Source organism: Vipera berus (genome assembly GCF_964194415.1).
Source record: "Vipera berus genome assembly, chromosome: Z".
Lineage (NCBI taxonomy): Eukaryota > Metazoa > Chordata > Lepidosauria > Squamata > Viperidae > Vipera > Vipera berus.
This window is the reverse complement of record NC_138205.1, coordinates 55,891,242-55,917,238: the sequence shown is the minus strand read 5'-3', so window position 1 is coordinate 55,917,238 and position 25,997 is coordinate 55,891,242. Positions and strand designations below refer to the sequence as shown.

General features: G+C 40.4%; 1 protein-coding gene across 1 annotated transcript in view; it reads right to left on the bottom strand.

The window, feature by feature from the left end:
* FH (fumarate hydratase) overlaps window positions 1-25,997 on the bottom strand; it is a 51,397-nt gene that overhangs the window by 2,082 nt on the left and 23,318 nt on the right. The window contains exons 7-9 of the mRNA XM_081344322.1: window positions 23,785-23,988; window positions 12,333-12,460; window positions 10,216-10,369 (exon numbers count right to left, since the gene is read on the bottom strand). Coding sequence (XP_081200448.1) covers window positions 10,216-10,369; window positions 12,333-12,460; window positions 23,785-23,988 — 486 coding nt within the window. The remainder of the gene's footprint in view (window positions 1-10,215; window positions 10,370-12,332; window positions 12,461-23,784; window positions 23,989-25,997) is intronic.

Sequence of the window (25,997 nt, the reverse complement as noted above, 5' to 3'; positions counted from 1 at the left end):
GTCGGGCGCCGTCTGGAGCTCAACCGGCAACCGATTCCATAAGTCTGGGGCGCCCACAGAGAAGGCCCTCCCCCTGGGGGCCACCAGACAACATTCTCTGATCGGTGGCACCCTGAGGAAGCCCTCTCTGTGGGAACGCACAGGGCGGAGGGAAGTTGACGCCGGCAGCAGGTGATCCCCGAGGTACTCCGGACCCATGCCATGTAGGGCCTTGAAAACCATTACCAAAACCTTGAATCTCACTCGGAAGACAACTGGCAGCCAATGCAGCTCGCGGAGCAGAGGTGTAACATGGGAGTATCGGGAGACTCCCAACACAACTCTCGCGGCTGCATTATGTACCAGTTGGAGCCTCCGAGTGGTCCTCAAGGGAAGCCCCATGTAGAGAGCGTTGCAGTAGTCCAAACGAGAGGTCACGAGCGCATGAGTGACCGTACACAGGGCATCCCGGTCTAGATAGGGCCGCAACTGGCGCACCAGGTGAACCTGGGCAAAGGCCCCCCTAGTCACAGCCACTATATGGTCTTCCAAAGTAAGCCGTGAATCTAGGGAGGACTCCCAAGTTGCGAGCCCTATCTACGGGGGGTAATAGCTCACCCCCCATGGAAAGAGATGGAATATTCTGAATATCCCGGGAGGCAGGTGGGGACCCCAGCGCTGCCTGGAACCTATCAGGATCCATTAAGCGCCTGGGGCATACTAGTGGACATACTGAAGTCAAATGAAGATATAGTACTCCTTGACTTATAACCATTCATTTAGAGACCATTTGAAGTAACAATGGCAGTGGAAAAATTATTTATGACCATTTTTTACACTCAGAACTGTTGTAGCATCCCCATGATCAAAATTTGGAACCTTGCAATTGGCATATATTTATGATGACTGCAGGGTCCTGGGGTCACATGATCCCCTTTCGCGACCTTCCGATAGGCAACATCAATGGAGAAGCCAGATTCTTTTAATAACCAAGTTACTAACTTAACTACAGTGATTCACTTAACTGTGACAAAAAAGATCATCAAACAGGGCAAAACTCACTTAACTGTTTTGCTTAACAATGAAAATTTGGGGCTCAGTTGTGATTGTAAGTCAGGACTACCTGTACACGTAATCCTCAGTTTACAAGCATTCAGTGACCATCCAAAATTACGATGGTGCTGAACAAAGGGACTTTGATACTCACAAAGTTATGGCTGTTGATTACTGGTTCTCTAAGTTACAAATCCTCTGCAATCATGTGATTGCCATATGCAATCTTCCCTGTCAGCTTCCACAGAAAGTGAACAGGTAAGCCAGTAGCCAAGTTCATAAGACATTTTGTTTTCCGGGTGCAGTATGCCTCCCCTCCCCCAGCTAAACAAAGATAGGGTAGGGAGACACTGCATTGAAGAATGAAGCTGGGACAGCTTTGCTTCTCCACATAGTGTCCCACTTCCTTTTTCCATATCAGACTGGAGGCTTTCTCTCCAGCCCAGGTAAGGCAGAGCAGAGCTGTGCTAAGTGGAGGACATGTAATTGTTTTATCTGATGAAATGTTAATAAACAATCAGAAGGAGCTATTTTTATAAAATGTTGTACAGATAGTCTTTGAGTTATGACCATAATGAAGCCTTAGTGAGGCACCCATGATTGTCTTGCTCAACAACTGCTCAACAATGATAACATGGGGGAAAAATGTTGGGCACAATATAGAATTAGAAAAATGGTAAAATCTTTGGGAAAGAAACTATAAATTGACAGTGGCAACAGCGTATAAAGAAAAATGTATATAAAATGTTTTATAGATGGCACCTGCGAGATTAGCAAAAATGTTTAAAAACATGTCTAGTAACTGTTGGAAATGTAAGCAAAAACCAGGCACGTACTATCATCTTTGGTGGACGTGCCCTAAAGCAAAAATTTTTGGACAAAAGTACATATATCTGGTTAGAAAAGATGTTAAGAAAACATGTAGATTTTAAACTGGAACTATAATATCAGAAAAATATGATAAAGAAAATGTATATTTAATGTTGCATGTATTAACAGCATCAAGAAATTTATTTGCTCAGCACTGGAAAAATGAAGAAACGCCATCTGAAGAAGAGATAATTAAGAAAATACTGTACTGTGCAGAAATGGATAGACTTATGCTGAAGATTAAAGAAAAAGATACAGAATATTTTCAAATATGGGACATATTTTATCAATGGCTGGAAAAATGGAGTAGTGATTAGGAATTTAATGTGTATTACCTAGTAAAACAAATGGACCCAGACAACACATTTTTACGAAGCATCTATGAATTGTAAATATAGAAAACGTAATAAAATATTATTAAAAAAACAACTGCTGTCCTTGACCTCCCAGGTACAGTTGCTAAGCAAGTTATTTATAGAAATACAGCGAGAGAAAAAATTATTTGATCCAATGCTGATTTTGTACATTTGCCCACTGACAAAGAAATGATCAGTCTATAATTTTAATGGTAGGTTTATTTTAACAGTGAGAGACAGAATAACAACAAAAAATCCAGAAAAATGCATTTCAAAAAAGTTATAAATTGATTTGAATTTTAATGAGTGAAATAAGTATTTGACCCCTTCACAAAACAAGACTTAGTTCTTGGTATCAAAACCCTTGTTGGCAATCACAGAGATCAGACATTTCTTGCCTGTTGGCCACCAGGTTTGCACATCTCAGGAAGGATTCTGTCCCACTCCTCTTTGCAGATCCTCTCCAAGTCATTAAGATTTCAAGGCTGACGTTTGGCAGCTCAAACCTTCAGCTCCCTCCACAGATTTTTCTATGGGATTAACATCTGGAGACTGGCTAGGCCGCTCAGGACCTTAATGTGCTTCTTCTTGAGCCACTCCTTTGTTCCCTTGGCCATGTGTTTTGGGTCATTGACATGCTGGAATACCCATCCACGACCCATTTTCAATGCCCTGGCTGAGGGAAGGAGGTTCTCACCCAAGATTTTATGGTACATGGCCCCATCCATTGTCCCTTAGATGTGAAGTTGTCCTGTCCCCTTAGCAGAAAAACACCCCGAAAGCATAATGTTTCTACCTCCAGGTTTGACGGTGGGGATACTGTTCTTGGGGTCATAGGCAACATTCCTCCTCCTCCAAACACAGCAAGTTGAGTTATTTTTATTTTATTTTATTTTTATTTTTATTCCATTTATATCCCGCCCTTCTCCAAAGAATCAGGACTGCTTACAAGCTTAGCAGTAGCCTTCATTCTATGTACCGTATATACTTGAGTATAAGCCGAATTTTTCAGCCCACTTTTTGGGCTGAAAAAATCCACTTCGGCTTATACTCCAGTGAACAAAAAAAAAGAACTTACCGAGGACTTGCGCGCGGCCGAGCTACTTTGCCTGACGCTGCTGGGGTCGCCCGGGCGCCTCTGCTCGCCCTCAGCAGCACCTGGCCCGGAATCACATGCGAAACAAGCCCGGCAGAGGAGCCGGAGCGGCGAGCAGAGGCGCCCGGCCCAGATCCTGCAAGGCCCGGCCGAGACGCGCCCCCAGCAGCGGAGCCGCTCCGGCTCCTCTGCCGGGCTTGTTTTGCATGTGAGCTACTTTGCCTGACGCTGAGAAGACCCGCTTGGGCACTCGGGTTGGTGTCAGTCTCCGCAGGCCCTTCTCGTTTCCAGGAACGTCAAGCGCGCCTGGCTCCCCACCCCCACGGCAGGGCAGGGCAGGGCAGAGACTTGCTCGCCCTTCTGACGGCCCTGAAGAGAAACGAAGGGCTTGCAAACTCCCCGCGAGAAGCTGGGCGAAGTGCGCGGCTGGGCGAGTGTGTGCCTGCGTGCGTATTTACGAAAGAAACGCTCCGAGAGTTCTTCTTTCTCTGCCCCCTTGGGGGGAACTCTAGCGACTGCTGTAGCCGCGCTTCTCTTCTCGGCTCCGAAAATAGGGATTTCTACTCTCTCTCTCTCTCTCTCTCCCCTCCCCACCCCACATTCTCCTGCCTCTTCGATTGCGACAATAAAAGGGCGAAGGGTGCGCTGGTTTCTTCCTCCTTCCTCCCCCCCTCCCCCCCCTCCCCAATTGTCAGGTGTGGCTTCGACTTTAGTTTTTGCCTACGGTGCTAGGGAGTTGCCAGTGGTGGGATCGTTTTCGGAGTTGCGTGCTTGGCCCAGAGGTGCAAACAAAATGTTTGGAAAAAGGGGGGTGAGGTGGGGTGGGGTGGGGTGGAGGAAGCAGTTTGCGAAGCAGCCGAAATGGGGGTATATAGAGGATGGGAGGTTCCCACCGAGAGAGCCAGCAGAGTTGTTGTCAGGAGGGGAGAGAGAGAGAGAGAGAGAGAGAGTAGAAATCCCTATTTTCGGAGCCGAGAAGAGAAGCGCGGCTACAGCAGTTGCTAGAGTTCCCCCCAAGGGGGCGGAGAAAGAAGAACTCTCGGAGCGTTTCTTTTGTAAATACGCGCACAGGCACACACTCGCCCAGCCGCGCACTTTGCCCAGCTTCTCGCGGGGAGTTTGCAAGCCCTTCGTTTCTCTTCAGGGCCGTCAGAAGGGCGAGCAAGTCTCTGCCCTGCCCTGCCCTGCCGTGGGGGTGGGGAGCCAAGCGCGCTTGACGTTCCTGGAAACGAGAAGGGCCTGCGGAGACTGACACCAACCCGAGTGCCCAAGCGGGTCTTCTCAGCGTCAGGCAAAGTAGCTCACATGCAAAACAAGCCCGGCAGAGGAGCCGGAGCGGCTCCGTTGCTGGGGGTGCGTCTCGGCCGGGGCCTTGCAGGATCCGGGCGGGCGTCTTTGCTCGCCGCTCCGGCTCTTCTGCCGGGCTTGTTTCGCATGTGATTCCGGGCCAGGTGCTGCTGAGGGCGAGCAGAGGCGCCCGGGCCGGATCCTGCAAGGCCCCGGCCGAGACGCGACCCCAGCAGCGTCAGGCAAAGTAGCTCGCATGCAAAACAAGCCCGGCAGAGGAGCCGGAGCAGCTCTGCTGCTGGGGGCGCGTCTCGGCCGGGCCTTGCAGGATCTGGGCCGGGCGCCTCTGCTCGCCGCTCCGGCTCCTCTGCCAGGCTTGTTTCGCGTGCAAGCTACTTTGCCGGCCGCTGCTGAGGGAAGATCTCTGGAGAGGAGCATAAGGTGAGCTGCTGCATTTCCCAGCCTCGGCTTATACTCGAGTCACTAACTTTTTCCATTTTGGGGGGGTAAAATTAGGGGTCTCGGCTTATATTCGAGTCGGCTTATACTCAAGTATATACGGTATATGCCTGCTTATTAGGGCTTTCACACACACCCCAAGCGGCATTATTACAAAGTCAGCTTATTGCCCCCAACAATCTGGGTCCTCATTTTACCTACCTCGGAAGGATGGAAGGCTGAGTCAACCTTGAGCCTGGTGGGATGCGAACCTGCACTAATTGCAGGCAGCTGGTGTTACTTAAGGAGGCATTAGCCCACTGCTCCAAAGAGCTCAATTTTGGTCTGATATGACCACAACACTTTCACTCAGTTCTCCTCTGAATCATTCAGATGTTCACTGGCAAAATTCAGATGGGCCTACACATCTGCTTTCTTGAGGAGGACCTTGCGGGCACTGCAGGATTTCAATCCTTTACGGCATAGTGTATTACCAATTGGTTTTCTTGGTGACTATGGTCCCAGCTGCCTTGAGATCATTGACAAGATCCTCCCGTGTAGTTCTGGGCTGATTCCTCACTGTTCTCATGATCATTGAAACTCTATGAGGTGAGATCTTGCATGGAGCCCCAGACCGAGGAAGACTGACAATTATTTTGTGTTTCTTCCATTTGCGAATACTCGCATCAACTGTTGTTACCTTCTCACCAAGTTGCTTGGCAATAGTCTTGTAGCCCATTCCAGCCTTGCGTAGGTCTACAATCTTGTCCCTGACATCCTTGGACAGCTCTTTGATCTTTGCCATAGTAGAGAGTTTAGAATAGGTGAATAGTAATAAGACTAAGATATTATCTAAGAACTTATCTATGAGTGAAAGGGTTATGTTATCTAAATTAACAGGTTTTGAAACAGTAAAGAAGGTTAAATATTTAGGAGTATATATTGCAGCCTCAAATGTAAAATTGTATAAGAATAATTATGAAACACTATGGTTGAAGGTACAAAGGGACTTAAATAATTGGAAAAAATTACAATTATCATTACTGGGAAGAATTGCAGTTGTTAAAATGAATGTTCTACCAAAGTTTCTCTTTTTGTTTCAAATGATACCTATATTGAAAAAGGATGCCAACCTTGATCAATGGCAGAAGGGTATTAACAAATTTATTTGGGCGGGGAAAAAACCAAGAGTTAAATTTAAGATTTTACAAGATGCCAGGGAAAGAGGGGGACTCAAGGCGCCGAATTTGAAATTGTATTATGATGCGGTTGCCTTGACGTGGGTTAGTGATTGGCTTAATTTAACTAACAAGAGAATACTTCATCTTGAGGGATGGGATTTGGTATATGGATGGCATGCATATTTGCTTTACGATAAGAAGGTGGACAGGGCTTTTAAATCCCATATTCTTAGAAGTGCTTTATTGCGTGTCTGGAAAAAGTATTATTATAAGTTAAATTATAAAATACCGATTTGGGGAATTCCTGGACACGCGACAGAGGGCGTATCTATGGGAGTGAGTATGGATATGGTTTCTTATAAGGAACTAATTAGATTGCAAGGGAATGATTGGCAACTTAAATCATTAGAGGAGTTAAGACAAGAAAACATAAGTTACTGTTGGTTTCAATATACCCAATTGAAAGCTAGGTGGAAGTCAGATCAAAAGGTTGGCATCACAATTACAGATCAAAATTTAGTAAAACAAATTAGAGATTTAAATTGTGCACATATAAAGAGGATATATAATGCTTTAATTGAATTGGATTCGGAAACGGAACTGGTTAAAGACTGTATGATAAAGTGGGCACAAAATATTCAGGAACCAATTTCGTTGGACACCTGGGAGATAATTTGGGTCAGAAATGTTAAATTTACTCAGGCTCAAAACGTAAGAGAAAATTTTTATAAAATGTTTTATAGATGGCATCTGGATCCCAAGAAGTTGTCCAACATGTATCCTAATTTACAGTCTAAATGTTGGAGATGTGGTAGTTTAGAAGCTACCTATTTTCACATGTGGTGGACTTGTAGAAATATAAAAGCTTTTTGGATCAAAATTTGGTGGAACATTCAAAAGATTTTTAAGAGAAAGATAAAGTTTTCTCCGCAATTGTTTTTATTGGGTATTGTTGTAGATTGTGATGTTAAAGAAACTAACTTGATGTTGAACATGATAACAGCAGCACGGTTACTGGTGGGACAATATTGGAAGAAGGATAGTTTGCCCACTATAGAAGAATGGGTGTTTAAAGTTTCGAATCTTGCAGAAATGTCTAAGATTTCTGCTTATTTGAAAGATCATTCACAGGAAAGATATATTTCAGTTTGGAGGAGATGGATAAATTATATTCAGAACAAATATGGGACTAAAAAGTTCCATTTAGCTTATGAGTAGATTTTAGTGGGATATTGTTATTGGATATTGTTATTGGTGGGACGCGGTGGCTCAGTGGGTTAGGACGCTGAGCTTGTCGATCAGAAGGTCGGCAGTTTGGCGGGTCGAATCCCGAGTGCCGCGTAGCAGAGTGAGCACCTGTTACTCGTCCCAGCTTCTGCCAACCTAGCAGTTTGAAAGCACGTAAAAATGCAAGTAGAAAAATAGGGACCACTACGGTGGGAAGGTAACAGCGTTCCGTGCGCCTTTGGCGTCTAGTCATGCTGGCCACATGACCACGGAGATGTCCTCGGACAAGCGCTGGCTCTTCGGCTTTGAAACGGAGATGAGCACCGGCCCCTAGAGTCGGAAACGACTAGCATGCATGTGCGGGGGAACCTTTACCTTTACCTGTTATTGGTACTTTGTTTGTAGTTATGTTAAAGGGGAGTTAAAGCACATTATGAATTTGGTTAATTGTATATTATGCATAATTTTTATTTAGAATATGATTATTGTAACTATAATCCTGTATTTAGCTCTGGGAAGTGGGGGGGGAAATGGGCGGGTTTGGGGTGGGAGGGATTTGGGGATATATTGTAAAATTTTGTTTTTGTAAAACTCTTTAATAAAAAAAAGGAAAAAAGTTAAAAAAAAGAGTTTAGAATCTGATTGATTGATTGCTTCTGTGGACAGGTGTATTTTATACAGGTAACAAGATGAGATTAGAAGCACTCCCTTTAAGAGAGTGCTCCTAATCTCAGCTCGTTACCTGTATAAAAGACACCTGGGAGCAAGAAATCTTGCTGATTGATATGGGTCAAATACTTATTTCACTCATTAAAACACATATCAATTTATAAGTTTTTTGAAATGTGTTTTTCTGGAATTTTTTGTTGTTATTACGTCTCTCACTGTTAAAATAAACCTACCATTATAATTATAGTCTGATCATTTCTTTACCAGTGGACAAACATACAAAATCAGCAGAAGATCAAATAATTTTCCCCCTCACTGTTTAATGAACAGAGTGAAAGAACTGCCTTCTGAAAAAGGCAGGCAGCTCCCTTCCATGAACAGAACTGGCATGCCAGACTGGAAAAAGGAGGCTTGGATCCTGATGAGAGTCTTCTTTCCAGTCAAAGGAAGGCAGGGAAGAAACCCCAGTCCAGCTTTATTTCTCTGCATAGCACATTTCGACTGTGCCTTCACTGCGCTGGAGAGAAGGCCTTCTCTCCAGCCATTGGTGAGAGGGAAAGTGGTGTGGTGTGCTGTGTGAAGAACTGAATTTGTCCAAGAGAAGGCTTCCTCTCCATCCCAGGGAAAGTACAGTAGGACAGAGAAATGCTACACCGAGTTTCACTCCTCCCCACAGCATATTGTTTTTCCTTCCCACTCTGGGTAGGTAAGAAAGACTTTCTAGCACCCAGAAGGCAGATGAGCTAGTGCACACTGAGGCATAGAAAGGAAGCTCAGATCATTAGGATATACACTTCTTTTTTTCTAGCCCAGAACTCTGATTCTGCCCAAGGAGGAAACTGTCTGCCCTCTTTCAACAACTATTAATGACTGACTTAGCAACTGCACCTGTGGGAGTAAAGAGAGCAATCATCAAGCGAGGCAATCATTTGGTTGTCTAATTTAATGTCTGCAAACTTTTACATTTGTAATATGCAGGCTCCACTGTGGTCATAACTCAAGGACTACCTGAATAACATTTTGTAAAAAGAGCTTTTGCTTTTCTGATTATCTATTAACTTTTCATCAGATAAAACAGTTACAAATTCATAAATGTTTTTACTTAGTTTGACTTATAATGGTTCTTTTTAACTGGAACAAATTTTTGTTACCACCAGTTTCCCTGATGCAAAGATTGAGTTAACTCTTATTGCCCACTTATCGAGAGGTATTACAACTTCATTAGAAAGAAAATAAAATTGACTTTTAACAGCTGTTTTTTGCATTTCCAAAAATGGGGAACAAGAATATTGCCTGTTTCTTCTTAGAATATTTACAAGAGCAGTAGTTTTCAAGACACATTCACATGCACCCATGTTCATACACGCATGCACATACCCATACAAACAAAAGAGAATCATGAATATAAGTATAAGGAATAAAATCCTCAGTTGAGCATTATAGAAGGAAGGAAGGAAGGAAGGAAGGAAGGAAGGAAGGAAGGAAGGAAGGAAGGAAGGAAGGAAGGAAGGTGGTTTCTCTTTGCACAAGTTTTTGGACAAGACCTCTGAACTCTATGATATCATCATTTCTGCTCTCCTCCCCACCCTCCCACCGCAACTTCAGTAATTATCAACAACTACCTGTGAGAATGCCACAACTGTATTATAGTTTTTAATACTGTTAATTTTATTTTAGATTACACTGGTTTACATTGCTTATCAATATTCTAGGAGAACTGTTATCTGAAAACATAATAATACCAGGCCTTCCTTTCTCAATAAGAATAGATACTATATGGATTCACACATCCTATCACCAAACAAAATCTATTTCTCCTCTTTTTGTGTGCCAAATGAAAGTATAAAGATCCCATAATGGCAATTTTAACACCTTCTGAGGCATAATATCTGCCCTCTTAATCTTACCATTTTGCATGATACCCTTCTATTTTCTACTTGTCTAGTAAATCTCCAACAATTTATAAAAACAAACTTTATGTATTATTCTGAAAATATACCTATTTTTGAAATGCCTACATTTTTAGCATATTTATTTAAAATATTTATTAGATACTTACCAATGTGGGGATTAAGGGCAGTCACCAACATCAATGACTCATTCATTAACTTATTTATCCTCTCTGTGTTGGCTTCTATTCCAATTACACAATTTTCAGTGAAAGAGACACAGGCATCTCCTAAGAGTCGTGCAGAATGTAACACATTTCTGATCTAAATAAATTAAAAATAATAATTTTAACAAAAAATTGTTCAGACTGACTACTACATTAATTAACAAGAGCTTTACCACACTTACAGCAGAATATTAAAGATAAATATTTATATGATAAAACAACAGGCCCAAAAGAAGACACTTGATATAGTAGACAACACCCTACTTCTTGATGAAACCAACTGCACTCAGTGTGTGGTCCTCAATAGAATTACATTTATGTGGAGTTGTATGCAGTGGGTTCCTCAAGGTTCTGTCTTGGGCACAGTGCTCTTCAACATCTTCATAAATAACCTAGATTAGAGGATTGAGGCACTCATCAAATTTGTAGATGACACATATCTCAGGGAACACTTAGAAAAACAGACTCAAGATTCAGAAGGACCTTAGTACAATTGAGCATTGGTCCCTATCCAAAAAGATGCAGTTCAGTGGCAAGAAAAGCAAGATCCTACACTTAAGCAGGAAAAAACAGATGCACAGATACAGGATAAAAAAATATAATAAAAAGTTAAAGTAGTCCTGGGCTGCATCAACAGAGGGATAGTGTCAAGATCAAGGTAATGACAGAATTACCCTGAGCTATATTGTGTATTTGGATAAACATCCAATTCTGGTCACCATAATACAAAAAAGATCCTGAGGCCCTAGAAAGAGTATAGAGAAGAACAATACAGATCATGTTTGGTCTGGTGGCTAAATCCTATGACAAATGGCTAAAGAAACTAGGTATGTTTAGCTCACAAGAGAAGATTAAGAAGAGACAAAATAGCAGTTTTCCAATACTTGAAGAATTGTCACAGGGAACAGTACTTCAATTTATTCTCCAAAGCACCTGAGGGTAGGACAAGAACAACGGCTGGAAGCTCATCAGAGGAAAATCCAATCAAGAAACAAGGAAAAATTTCCTGACATTAAAAACTTTTAAGCTTGCTTCCTGGAATTGTGGGTGCTTTATTACTGGATGTTTTCAAGAAAAGTTTGGACAAATATTTGTTCAAGATGGTACGGGGATTTCTGCCTTGGCTAGAAGGCTGAACTAAAAGATATCCAAGGTCCCTTCCAATCCTATAATTAGATGTTTTCAATTTTTTGGAGGGTGGGGGGAGTGTTCATATGTTTTAAAAAACTAATGGCACATATATGGTCACTAAACAAATGATTATAAGTTGAGAACTACCTGTATTCCCACAAGGCACTGAACAAACATAACAGTAACAGAAAACCATCAAATTGAACCTGGATTGCTAAGAAGAAGAAAAAGCCAATGAGGTTCTTACTTCTTCTTATGCATTTTTTAATGTTGGCAGTAATGGGGCCAACATTCTTTAAGACATAAGAGTAAAAAGAGGCTAATATTCTTCTCTTCCATGTGGTAAACATCCTGAACAGCATCAAAAACATTGGGGCTTTTCTTGCACTCAGTAATATTGCGGTGAACTTGTTTGTATGTATACAGCTAGTCCTTGACTTACAACAATTTACTGACCATTTGAAGTTACAACTGCACTGAAAAAAATTATTTATGACTATTTTTCACATTTACCACCATTGCAGCATCCCCATGGTCATATGATCAAAATTCTGACTGACTCATATTTATGACAGATGCAGTGTCTGCAGTCATGTGATCACCTTTGTGACTTTCTGACAAGCAAAGTCAATGAATAGGGAAGCCAGGTTCATTTAACAACCATGTTACTAACTTAACAACTGCAGTGATTCACTTAATTGTGGCAAGAAAGGTTGTAAAATGGGACAATATTCATTAACAACTCTCACTTAGCAACAGAAATTTTGGGCTCAGTTATGATCATTAAGTTAAAGATTAGGACCAAAAATTGAAGTGAACCTATGTGACTCCCACAAATGCTTCTATCTAGCATTACATATTACAATTCCTTAGTCTCTATAACATAGTGAAATTATGTCATTCAATTATATTAATTTTAACAAACTTACAATCATAGGCTTAAAGACATTCAATTCAAAATGACCGCTGCTGCCTCCTACTGTAACAGCAGTATGATTTCCCATCACCTGTGCTGCTACCATAGTTATGGCCTCACATTGCGTGGGATTCACTTTTCCTGTGAGGGGACAAATAGAGATTTGTGAAATTAATTTGTTATTAAACATAGCAATATTTATTTTGCTGTTCATTCTCAAAGGAACTTTGACAACCAAATAATGAATCAAATATTCCTGAAAACGCAGCCTTGTAGTTAAGGTGTTGGTCTGGAACAGGGGTCAGCAACCCGAAACAGCAAAAGAGCCACTCGGAACCGGTTCCATCATACACACAAAAAAGTGGGAGCCGCAAAATGTGCACGCGCATGTGGGCACGCACGCGCATGCACAAAACAAGCAAACAATACACCACCCCCTACGCCCGCACCGCATCCTGAGCTGCATGCACCTGTCGCTGCCCAATGCCGCCAGCTTACGCGGGGGGGGGGAGAGACGGACTCGCAGGCGACGGGCACTGGGTTGCGGCAGCGCCTTCAGCCCGGGCACCGCCAGAGCCACCCGAGCGCCCTCCCCCTCTCCCGGGACCTCCAAACCTCTGCGTTTGATGAATGCAGCAGCTCTTCAAATGTGGAGGCGGAGGTTTGGGGAGCTGCGCAGCTCTCTAAACCGCCGCCGCCCCATTTGCAGAGCTGCTGCATTCCTTCGCATTTGAAAGAAACACGAACGCAGCAGCTGTGCAAAGAGGACGGTAGCAGTTTGGAGAGTGCGTGCGCACCTCTCCAAACCGCCGCCGTCCCGTTCGGAGAGCTGCTGCGCTCGTCAAACATGGACGAACGCAGCAGCTGTGCAAAAGGGACGGCGGCGGTTTGGAGAGGTGCGCATGCACTCTCCAAACCGCCGCCGCTTGTTGGGAGACCTGCCACGCTCGCCAAACATGGATGAATGTGGCAGCTGTGCAAACAGACCGTGGCAGCTTTCCCAACGAGCAGCGCCACTGCCCGTTTGGGCGGAGCTGCGCGCGCACCTCTCCCCGTTCGAAGAGGTGCGCGCGCACTGGGCGACTGGGAGCCACAGGAGACGGCTCAAAGAGCCGCATGCGGCTCCGGAGCCGCGGGTTGCCGACCTGTGGTCTAGAACATAAGACACCCAGTTTCAAGCACATTCTTAGCTGATTTTAGGCCAGTCATTTTCACAACATATGCTGTGGGAATAGAATGAAGAAAACTTCCTTTAAAAGTGGCTTGTGTTCCTGCATGAAAGTCAGGATATAAATCTAAAGGATGATGATGACGTTACAAAAATATTGGGTTGATGAAATGAATCCAAATCTATTATGAATCCAAAACAATAATTTCAAATCCCTGTGGAATGCCTTGAGAAGCAGAACATCAGTACTGGTAATAAAACAACTGAACCTATTTTGGGGGTTTGGGGGAAGTGATTTTATTAAAAATTACAATTACAATGATAAAAGAATACAAACTAAAAAAAGAAAAAAATACCAAGTGCAGAAAAGAAAAATAGAAAGGAAAATATATGAAGTAAATATATGAAGCAATTATTTCCCCCTCATCACAAGTCTGAACAATTTTAGTAATTTATAACCTCTTAAAATACAACTAATTATCTCTTTTTCCCATATCTAATGTCTTAATCTATAAACAGATTTTAAACCTGATCAATTTCAGTCCTGATCAACAAAACTCCACTAAGAATTGTAGAAATAACATATCTATTTTAACCAACTCTATATTCCTTTATTTTGCTTTTAATAATCATCTTTAATGCATTTAAATAATGTCCTAAAATGTCATTTCATTTCATTTTACTTTGTTCCTTCCCATGAAATTCTTCAAACCTTTGGCAAATCCAATACAGGAAAATTGTCCAGATTTCTCTCTTTGTTTGTTATTTGTATATCCTTTTTAATTATTAAGACATCAGCCACTTTATTCAGTGTAGCATCTTTTCCCATACATTCCTGAGCCTGATCCATTTGTCTTGTTTGTCTTTTAATGCAATCTGTTTATAGAAGCAGACACTCTTAAAATTAACTTCTGGCTCCATTGTTCAAAAATATTTTTTAATATGTCAAATGTATTTTGCTCCATTCTGTATTAGAAGTCAAATTTAAGTGTACTTATTCTTTAAATGTAATTACTAGTTGCTTCTAATTCCCTCTAGCATCCAATCTTTATTCAAGTTCTAACCTATATATTTTTAAAAATGATAATGAATTTTTGTAAGGTCCTGCCTCAGCTAGTTCTCCCAAGAAAGCAGAACTCTTCCTCATGGGTGAGGAAGAAACCCAGTTGCTGAGGAGCTCCATCAAATTTGACACGAAGGGGGGGGTGCCTTCCATTCCCGCTGAGGATGTGCCCGCCGGGCTCTGCAAGCATTCGTGCCCCCTGTCCCTCTGGGGAGGGTTGGCTGGCGATCCTCTCAGCTAATTTGGTGGTCCCTGCAGCCGTCTCTGGAAGGGGGATTTCTTGCTTCACTGGTCTCCCCTTCATGCTCCTCGTGTTCTTCACTCATCCTTTCCTGGTGGGCTAAAACTCCTTGTTTTCAGGCTTTGGAATGCTTCCATCATGAAGTGCATGGCTTGCTTCATGAGGCGATCGGCATGGTCTGGTTCTTCATCTGATTGATTGTCCTCATAGAGCACTTCCTCCATTTCACACTTCCAGCCACAATGTTGGCTACCATGGGTGATGGTGACCCCCTTGGCTCTTCTTTCCCAATCCTCCTTCTTCCTCATGTCCATAGACCATCTTGGCTTCTCAGGATCCTCAGGGCAGCAATTTCTTTCATCCATTCACCAGAGTTTGTGTCTAAGTGAGGTTTTGTAGAGGTCTCTTCCCAGCAATCAGCCTCTCCATGTTCACTGCCTGGGTTAGACATCATGTGCTGGATACCCACAGTGGGTATCTTTGTATATCTTGCCTAACGTAAGGTCCTGCCTCAGCTAGTTCTCCCAAGAAAGCAAAACTCTTGAAACTGGCATTGTTTCAAAAGGAACTTTTATCGAAAGATAGTGAAAGCAAGAAAAGGCAGGCACAATCTGAAGTTCCTGCGTGAAGTCATTAGGTTAAAGCCCATTGCTAAAAACCCCTCCCAAGCTTCTGGTTCCGGATTTCGGTGCAGCCAGACGCATGAGGCAATCAATCCTCGCGTTGCCTGGCTTTCTTCATCGGGAGGCCCCTGTAAAAGGGTCAAAAGTTGCCCTGGAGGGGCAATGAGCGGGGGAGAGGTCTTTCCAGTTGGCGGTAGGACAGCGGCCCTCCCATCAGTTTGGAGCTACTTTCCGAACCGAAGAAGAAAGGATCAGCCACTCCCATGTCCCATCATTTAGCCGTTTCCTGCCAAAGCCAAAAGCACAACAAAGCACTTGAAAACTGGGTGAGAATTGCCTTCTATTCCTAATCGTCTACTTTGCCTGTCAAAAGCTTTCCGAATTTGCTTCCCCTTGCGAAGAGAGAGGGAAGGGATTTCCCCCCCCTCCTTAATAGCAGCCTTTATCTACATTGGGAGAGAAAAGAAAAAGCCTTGTACTAAATTATACTGATTAATTGGACTTACTGCCTTTGTACTTTTGGCCCAAAGTTCCTATATTTACAAAAATGGACTATTCTACCTATTAAGTCTAAAAAAGGGGACAAAAAAAGAAATAAATAAAAAGACTCTGCCTGAAAAGGATTTGGTCAAGTCTGTTACTACTGGCAAACAAGCTTGCTTACATTTTGGACTGACCTTGGCATTAAGATAAAACCTGAAACAGCTGGAGATGAATTTGGCTTAGACTTGTGGAGGTGGACACTTACTGATTTTTTTTTTGAAAAATAGCCTCCACTAAAGGACTATTTATAATTATTACAAAATGGAGAAGTATCAGCCACAAACCTCGCTTGACTATAACCTTATACTTGAAACAATTTACAGAGTCACTGAGATGTCTATCTCCAGATTTAATAATCTACATGCCAACATTAAGTCACAAATTGAAACCCAGACTGCAACTAAAGAATTTACACTTTAGAATATAACAAAATTGGAAGATATTACTATTGAGACAGAGGAATATAAACAACAACAACAAACTGAAAAAACTAATATTCAAAACCTTACTCAAAGAACCTACAATTTTTAAAGTACAAGGAACCACTACTATGACAGACAATCTTAAAGACCAACAACAAACTAGGGAAAAACTTAATACTCAACTTCTGACCCTCTCTAAGGAGCCTACAATTTCAGACATACACTACATGCAAGTGATGCCAATATAGATGAAGCCGAAGACCAACAAAGACAACCTGTAGAAAGCTTGAACAGCCAATCACTAACTATAAAACTGGATAAGATTTTCTACTCAAAACAGATCAACCCAGATGGAAGAAGAATCCAAACTGAACTGCAGACAGAGATGTCAGAGCAAATAGAGAATGGAATTAACATGGCAACAATGTAATGACTATAAATGGTTCAACCTTTGTATATTGCTGATGGTTAGATGGCCTCCTCTGGGGCAAATAATATATATGCAAGCAAATGAAGACCTACTTGGCAATTTAAAGCCCTGGGTCTGGAAACCTGACTGGCAAAAAAAGAAACCTGGAGTTAGATTTAAAATATGAATTCCTAGAGAATTATTGCAGGTCATTTTGTTAGTGACTTATTAGGATCTGAAATAGAAAATATTTATGAGATAGAATTAAAATGTGTTTAAGTATTTACTAAGCTTATTTCAAATATCATAAATTTATATATTGATATAATGGAAATTTGGCTTATGGATCCTATGTTTGATGTTAAAATTTTGGTTATGTATAAGTATAAGTAGATTGATATAGACTCTCCAATTGATAACTTGTGATGTATTAGGATATGAAATAAACAATGTTTATTAGGTAGAAGCTAGCTATTTAAATACTGAGTGTATGTTAGATGATACAATTTTTGGTGTAATAAAATAAGAGAACTTTGGGTTGTGAATACTATTTGGGATGTTAAAGGTTAAACTTGGATACTATAATTAACATCAAAATTAGATAAAATTTTATAACAGGATATAGATATAACTTATCAAAATTGGATTGACTAATCTTCTTTGACTATGCTATTCCTAGAATTTTGTTAAGTTTAAATATGTTGTATTGAATGTTGAGGGAAATAGAGAAGGATGCTATGATAATGTAACCCAAACTATGTATTGAAAACACTGTTACTCAACTGATGACTACCCAGTTATCATGATGCTTTCTAAATATATAGGTTGTAATTTTAAAAACTAATAAAACCTGTTATAAAAAAAACCCTCCCAACTGCCCAGTCAATAGGAGCCAATCCAGAGGTGCAAAGATGTTGTGAGAACTCTGGACAGAAATTGCAATAAGATGTTCCCAGGCATCTCTTTCTTGGTGAGGCAAAGCAGATGGCCTTCGGCACTTCTCTCCCCTCTAACATTCCCCAGAAAGGTACATCAAAGCACACAGGAACAGAATAAACAAAGCAAAGCTAAATACATCACATGAAAGCTCCAAAGGTACCCCGTCCCATCAGGATGGCAGCATCCTGACAGGGATCTATAGCAGGGGTGTCAAACTCAATTTCATTGAGGGCCGCATCAGCATTGCAGTTGCCCTCGGGGGGGGGGGTATGGCCTGGGTGGGCGTGGCCTACTGGGTGGGCGTGGCTAGAGTGCATATGGCCTACTGGGTGGGCGTGGCCAGTTCTACATCGTTCACATCAAGGGTGCCTATGGGGGCCTGGGCAGGAGTGGGACAGATCTGAGGGTCTCTGGCAGAAGGAGGGTCTCTGGGCCAGGGTCAAGGCAGTGGGGCCGTTCCCTCACTGTTTCCAGGATGGCTTCGCGGGCCGCATGAAACCACTTAGCGGGCTGGATCTGGCCCCCGGGCCTTGTGTTTGACATGTCTGATCTGTAGGAATCTGACAAATCTATTTAAATACTTGAATTAAAAAGTATTTTCCCACAGGTAGTGTTCTTGTAATTAATTCCAAAATCACACAAGTTAAAGATGACACCACCGATGGCAGCCTTAATGAAACACTCTCTAGTAGTTCTGATATTTTGTATTATTTTCTGTGGCTCTGAATTTTCATACTCAAGAAATGAGATTTTGAGTAACAGACAATGGACTTTAAATAACAAGCAGCTTTCTGGAATTATTCCTCCCTTATTTTTGAATGCGGGGGGGGGGGGAATTCTGACTGAAGGAATGGCTTATCTCTTTCAGCAGAAGAAGCAGAAGAGAATCAAAAGAAGGAGAAGGAGGGGTGAGGCATTTTACAAAGACTCAGGAAGCATGGGGTAAGAAAATCTCCCCTCTCCTTGATGTATTTAACTAATCTTCACTTACTTGTAAATAAGATAGAAGAATTGCTCCTTTAAAATAGTAACAACTCAGATTTTTCTAATTCAGCAGCCCTCTGCTTCACTGAAACATGGCTGAATGATTCGACTGATAGCTGCTTGCAAATCCCAGGATTTCAGATTAAAATAGCAGATAGAACTGCAGAAATGTTCGGTAAAAAGAAGGGAGGAGGTATTAACAACTGATGATGTAAAAATGTCACTATACTAAAGAAATTTTGTGATATGAACTTAGAGACACTATTCATTATTTGCATACTCTATATGCCCCCTGAGTTTTCTTCATTCATCCTAATTGGGATCTACATACCATCCCAAGCTTGAATAAACAAGGCATTGAAAACTTTAACTGTCCAAATCCTGTGGGTTGAAGAAAGATATCCAGACTCCCTGCTCGTTGTTACGAGACTTTTTTATTGAAAAGTTTTAACATACAGTTTATCTTTAACAATCCCCCCTCCCCCTCCCCTCTCCCTCCCTCCCTACCCCTCCCCCCCTCCCCCCCCCCCGACTTCCCAGAGCTAAATACAAGGTATAGAAAAGAAAAACAATCATAAGCAAGCATATGCTAACAACCATAAACTCTAAAATCCATCACTCTCTAGCTTATACAGACTTTTAACAGCACTAACCTAAGCTAAGAGCTGCCAAGATACACTCAGCATGTCAACTGTCTCACAAGAGGCAAGAATATTTTAGACCACTGCTACTCTACATTAAAAGATGACTATTGCTCTCTACCAGGAGCAACTGTGGGACATTGTGATCACTGTATGATTCACCTTGTACTTGTTTATAGACAAAGACTTAAAATCATAAAACAGTGAAATCTTGGACTGAGGAGGCAAAGTCAAAGCTACAAGTTTGCCTCGACTGCACAGACTGGAATGTTTCTGAAGCTGCCTCAGCAGACTTGGATGAACTCACTGACTGTCAGGCCTACTCCAATCTAATCCCTTAGGAAATAAAAATCCTTGATTCCATTTGGTTGAAGTAAAGGTTCTTTTTCTAAAAAGATATTGGCTGCAGTAAAGTCAAGATAGCTCTGGGTTTCTTGTGTGCTCAAAAGATACAAAAAGGTTACAACGTACAGACAGAATGCTGTACAATCAGGCCAGGAATATATTAAAAAGGGAGATCAGGGCAGCAAAGAGAAGTTATTCTGAAAAGGTGAAGAATCAGCTCTCTACAAATGAACCAGCAAATGTGTGGAAAAGCCCAAAAAATATCGCTGGTTACTGCAGACACCTTCCCTTGCTGAAGAGAATGGACAACTGGCAGATGACTTGAATGTGTTCTACTGTAGGCTTGAGAGGAGAGCACTGTCAACTATCACTACTCTCTCCATCTCAGATACACCAACAATAGGCTAATCTCCTACACCCACTCTATCCCTCTGCCCCCGCCCCGCACACACACTTCTGGTGATCACAGAAAAAGATGTGCGAGATCTGTTTCACAGACAAAAGTCTGGAAAAGCATAAGGGCCAGACAGGGTAACTTCCTCTTACTTGAAAGTATGTGCTGATCAACTGGCCCCCATCTTCACCCACATGTTTAATAAATCACTGGAGATATGTTATGTCCTTTCTTGCTTCAAACCATCTACTATCATCCCAGTGCCCAAGAAATCCTCCATCAAGGAATTGAATGACTACAGACTGGCTGCTCTGACATCTGTAGTTATGAAAACTTTCGAAGGGTTAGTGCTGCCCCAGCTGAAAGCCATCATGGATCTGCTGCTAGATCCATTTCAATTTGCCTACTGTGCATATAGATTGGCAGATGATGCTGTCAATATGGCACTACAATACATCTTACAATGTCTTGAATCCCCAAAGAACTATGTAAGGATCCCTTTTGTAGATTTCAGCTTGGCATTCAACACCATCATTCTTGAAATCCTTCTCTCTAAACTGACTCAGCTAGCTGTGCCTGACCACACTCATAAATTTATAAGCTTTCTAATGACTAGGAAGCAGGTGAAACTAGGGGAAATTACACTGAATACCTGTTTGATTAACACAGGAGCACCCCAGGGCTCTGTGCTCTCTCCGTTAGTCTTCTCTCTCTATACCAATGACTGAATCTCAAGGATTCCCTCTGTTAAAGTACTGAAGTTCGCAGATGATACAACAGTTATTGGTCTCATTCAATATGATGGACAAGACTTCATGTAGACAAGAGGTAGAGCAACTGGCTCTGTGGTGCAGCTGGAACAATCTGGAACTGAACACTTTTAAAACTCTAGAGATAGGAGATTTCAGAAGAAGCTCTCATATTCTACCACCTCTTACAATATTAGGCAACACAGTATTAACATTACAGACCTCAAGTTTCCAGTTTCTATTATCTCCCAGAACTTGAAATGGTCACTTAACATTACAACTATCATTAAAAAGGCACAACAAAGAATGTTCTTCCTATGTCAATTCAGAAAGCTCAGATTGCCCAAGGACCTGCTGATACAGTTCTACAAAGAAATTATTGAGTCTGTCATTTGTACCTCAGTAACTGTCTGGTTTGGTATAGCAACCAAATTGGACAGGTACAGGCTTCAACAAATAGTTAAAACTTCAGAAAAAACAATTGCAAAAAGCCCGCCTTCCATTGAGGATCTGTATACTGCACGAACTAAAAACAGGGTTGAGAAAATATTGACAGACCCCTCACATCCTGCACATAAACTGTTTCAACTTTTCTTCTCAGGACGCTTCTATAGTGCATGCACCGAAGACAACTTCCTTATGTGTCCAATCAGTTGGCCAATAAAGATTGTTGTATTTGTATTTGTACATATTTGTTATTCTATTCTATTCTATTCTATTCTATTCTATTCTATTCTATTCTATTCTATTCTGTTCTATTCCCTTAATTGTTTGTAACTTTCCAAAACTAAAGTTATAATCACACTTTTGCTACTTATTCTAAAAAAAATTAAGTCCTTAAACTTAAATTTCTTTCATTAAAGATTGGAAGGAACTCACCTGATGATATAAAACTTGTTGATCTAAAGATTCTTAATAGCTAAGTAGTCAACAAGCAATCTCCCAAAGTGATTAGAAAAATAAATATGCAAACCTAGTGTTCTTTTAAAAGCACCAATAGTGTTTTAACAAGATGGCTATCCCATTGTTTCCATCAACTGTGTGGAGCACTTTGTGGATGATCTCAAATATTTTCCTTGTCCAGAGAGCAATTACAAGGAGCTGGTCTACTCACTATCTCTTTATTTTGCTGTGCTTGTCAGCTCCGCTCTTCAATTTGCCCTTTCTTCACAGAAGTCCTGGGTTATTTTGATTTATAAAAACCCCCACATATAATAGGAATATTCTTTGATAATTTATGTTGACATTGCTATTATACAGACTAACATCACACAAACATGCCATAAATGAAATAGAAAATGCATTTAGCAAAACAAGAGTATTGGATGTATTTGGAACCTATCATCCAAATAAGATAGTTTTTTATATTTGTATGTGTAATTTCATCTCTCTTAAGATTTTTCTTTAAAATCTTAGGTTCAAGTAACAAGAACTTTTGATATTGTAAAATGAGCACCTGCTGCAATAAACCAGGATTATGGCCTTGATGTTGAGCTTGCTAATGCCATTATAAATGCAGCAACTGAAGTAAGATGTAACATGTGTGACAACCTCTAATATTCTATTTAATATTGATTGATGATGACCTTCAGTATAAAATGAAGTATTTGAAAAGTAATTTCTCCCAGAGCAATAAACTGACCAGAGACTACTGTCTTAGTCTCGTGATGAAGAACTGTATGGAGCAAGTATGGGTGATCTCAAGTCCTCTCCTTGTCCAGAGAGGAATTACAAAGACCCAGTCTATCTGCTGGCTTCTCATTCCACCAAGATTGTTTGCTCTTTTAATTGAGCCATCTTTAGTTCACCATTTCTTTCCTGGAAGTCCATAATAGTAATGTAAGTAAGCTACAAAGAAGTAATAGAATGGTAATTTTCTTTAGTAAGTAAGGTTTAGCAGTTAAATTTAAAAATAATTACCTCTTGTACATGGTACAAAAAATTATTCAGTGAAGTTCCCTTTCCAAAAGATCTAAATGTAATTTGATGTATAATGTAGAACTTGTAATAACTTTTAGGGACCTTTTAAATTAAAAAAGCATTTTAAAAGTTAAGAAAAATATGCTCTTGAGAGAGGACTTGGTTCACATTAACACAATTTCCTTTAATGGCTCAATGATGTTTGTCTTATTTACAACAGCTGAATATTTCAATAGACCTAGAACATCATTTTGAACACTGTTTCTTTTCTAATTATAGTATGAAATGTGTCCAGTACTCTTCAGTTGTTTATATTTAATTTGTTCCCTCTCATTTACTTGTTTTTCCTATGCATTTTACTTAAAGAAGCAAAGCAAGCAAAGCACTTTTTCCCATTTCCTTCACTCCTGAATTAAAATATTGTTAATGAAAACAAAGTACAGAACTAAGTTAATAATAATTTGAGGATATGCCATCTGGTATCCAAGACTTCACACAAGGTCCATGTTATCTATGGTAGTTGTATCTTTTCTTGAATAAATTCAGATAAAATAGCATGTGATGACATCACGTTACTTTATAATAATTTGTGTCTATTACTACAGTTCTATAAATTTAAACGTGTATCTTTTGGAATTATTAAATCTAATTAATATTATTTCTCATTCTTAACCAATTAGCACAATATTAACTAGAAAATAAAGTAAATAAATACGAACAAAAGTTTACTCAGGGAGAAAATTAATTGTTATAAATAATAAAATAAATTAAAATAAATTAAAATTAAATTAAATTAAAATAAAATAAAATAATAAAATAAAATAAAATAAATTTATTAATAAATTTGTGATCAATATAATACATTTTATCTATTTCAATCTATTCCTTTTTTACTCTACTGATAAAATATGACTGCTAACGTGTGTAAAAGACTATGCCAGGTTGTAATTAATAAACACATTATACCATCAGTCTTTCAATATCTATCATCCCAAAGTTAATAATCAAATCTTGGCAAGGTTACCTGGCATAATACTACTTCCAGGTTCATTTTCAGGCAAGATAAGTTCCCCTAAACCACATCGTGGACCAGATCCAAGAAAACGAATATCATTAGCTATCTTCATTAGGCTACAAGCCACAGTATTCATTGCACCACTCAGTTCAACCAAGGCATCATGAGCTGCAAGAGCTTCAAATTTGTTTGAAGCTGTAACAAAGGGCAAATCTAAAGAAAATAATGAAATAAGATATTATTAGCTTTCTATCTATTCTTATGCACACTTCAAACACTATAAGATTAATATGTGTAGGCTATTTTATTTTGGTCTGAGTGAACGTTCATAAATAAAATTAGACAATCACCATTTTTATGAGTTACCAGACTAATATCTCATGGAAACAATAAATGGGAAAATAGATTGCCAGACTATTAGCACAGAATTTACTAGGTGTCTCCTAGTAGGAGAGCTACCATTTAGAAATAGAAATTATATATTTTTCCATGAGTTCTCATTTTAACAAAATGAATGAAGACAGCTTGAAGAAGATTCTACCTACGGAAATAAGGAAAATCATTTCCATTTCTTCTAGAGGAGATAAGGCTGCCAGTATTACTGAAAGACTGTCTGTAGACAATTAACTGAACTTGAAGATTTTGAAGATTCCTTGAATAACAAAATCTAAAACTTGATAGGAAGACAGGATGTTACTGGCACTGAGCAGACCTAGCTAATTTTGATTGTTTAAACAGAGCAGGAATTCGTGGATTAGTACAGAATTTCTGGTTTTCACCAATGCATAATGATTAACCAAAATGGTTCCCAGTGAAATTTCAATGTTTTAATACTCAGGGAAGATAAACACCCAACTCAAAGACTCTCAGGGAAGATAAACACCAAACTCAATGACTCTCTCTTCCATCTATTCCAAAATATGCTTTTTCACAAACTGTAGCTGATAGAGGCATTTCTTTAAACTGTGTTCACTGGGATTCTTCTCCAATCTGGCAGGCTGCTGAAGGAATAAGATAAACTGTATTATCCCTTCCCCAGGCAGATCAAATTGGACACTGCATCTCCGTCCCACAGGGATCTGAATAAAGCAAATAAGCAGATGTGGCATATAATGCATATAGCAATTGACACAAAATTGGATGTCTACATGATGACTCTGCAAACATCTAAAAAAATTTTTTTTGTCCTTTGGAGAATAAAATAGGGTCAAATGACAGAATTACTATAGTAAATCCAAGGCCATATTTATTTTTGAGATTACTTTGTCCTGCTTGAAAATCAGAATGAAGTTAATTAAGTTCAGGGTTTCCTCACGATAGCCACAAGAAAAATAATATTAAAGAGCAGGATTTTGAGAAAGAGTGCCCTTGATAACAAAGGGAAGTTGAGGGATTTACTGGTTATGAAAGGGCTTGTTAGATGTATACAAAGGAAGAAATTGTTTGAATCTGACCAATACTTAGAGACTCATAGTCATGGACAGAGAGGCAAAGTGTGCATCATGTTTATGTTTCTGGTTGGGGAGGAACATAACATGAACCAAGTGCAAATTCCTTATGTTGCTGGAGGAGAAAGTGGAGGGAGAGGATGCTTAGCTTGCCATTTTGAGACTTATAATAGGAAATATGAAGAGTGCCTTCTGAATAAGGCAGAAGGATATTTTTAAAAAGAATAAGAGATTCTCCCCAGAAAACAGCAGTCTTGGAAAAGGAAGTCTGACTAACAGTAACTGGTAGAAACAAGAGAATCAGAAGATAAGGTATCAGTTGTTTAGAAGAATCATAGACTTCTAGAGTGAATTTTCATCTTGAATTCCAGGAAAAGAAAGGAAAGGTCAGACTGACACTGTGACAAGGAAATAAAACAATAATTACCCCACATGTCATGATGATGAATGCCTTGCTGCTCACAGGAATGGTCAATGATCCTTAGACAAGACAATGATCAAAGAAAGTATGTTGTCTTCCAGGTGTACAAATTCATGACATGATGGGGAAGCTGACCATTCAATCAAATTTACTCTCTACAATCCCTTTCTTCAGTTTTATTCTTGAACAAATAATATTGTCTCCATGGAAAAAATAGTGAGTCTACAAGAAGCTAGGAAGGCAGACAAAAGAATTCAGAGCACAGGTAGTGTTTTCATCTATACCTCCAGCTGATGGTCATGGTCTGAGGAATGGAGGAGTCTAGAGGTAAACTACTGGCCCAAGGGATATTG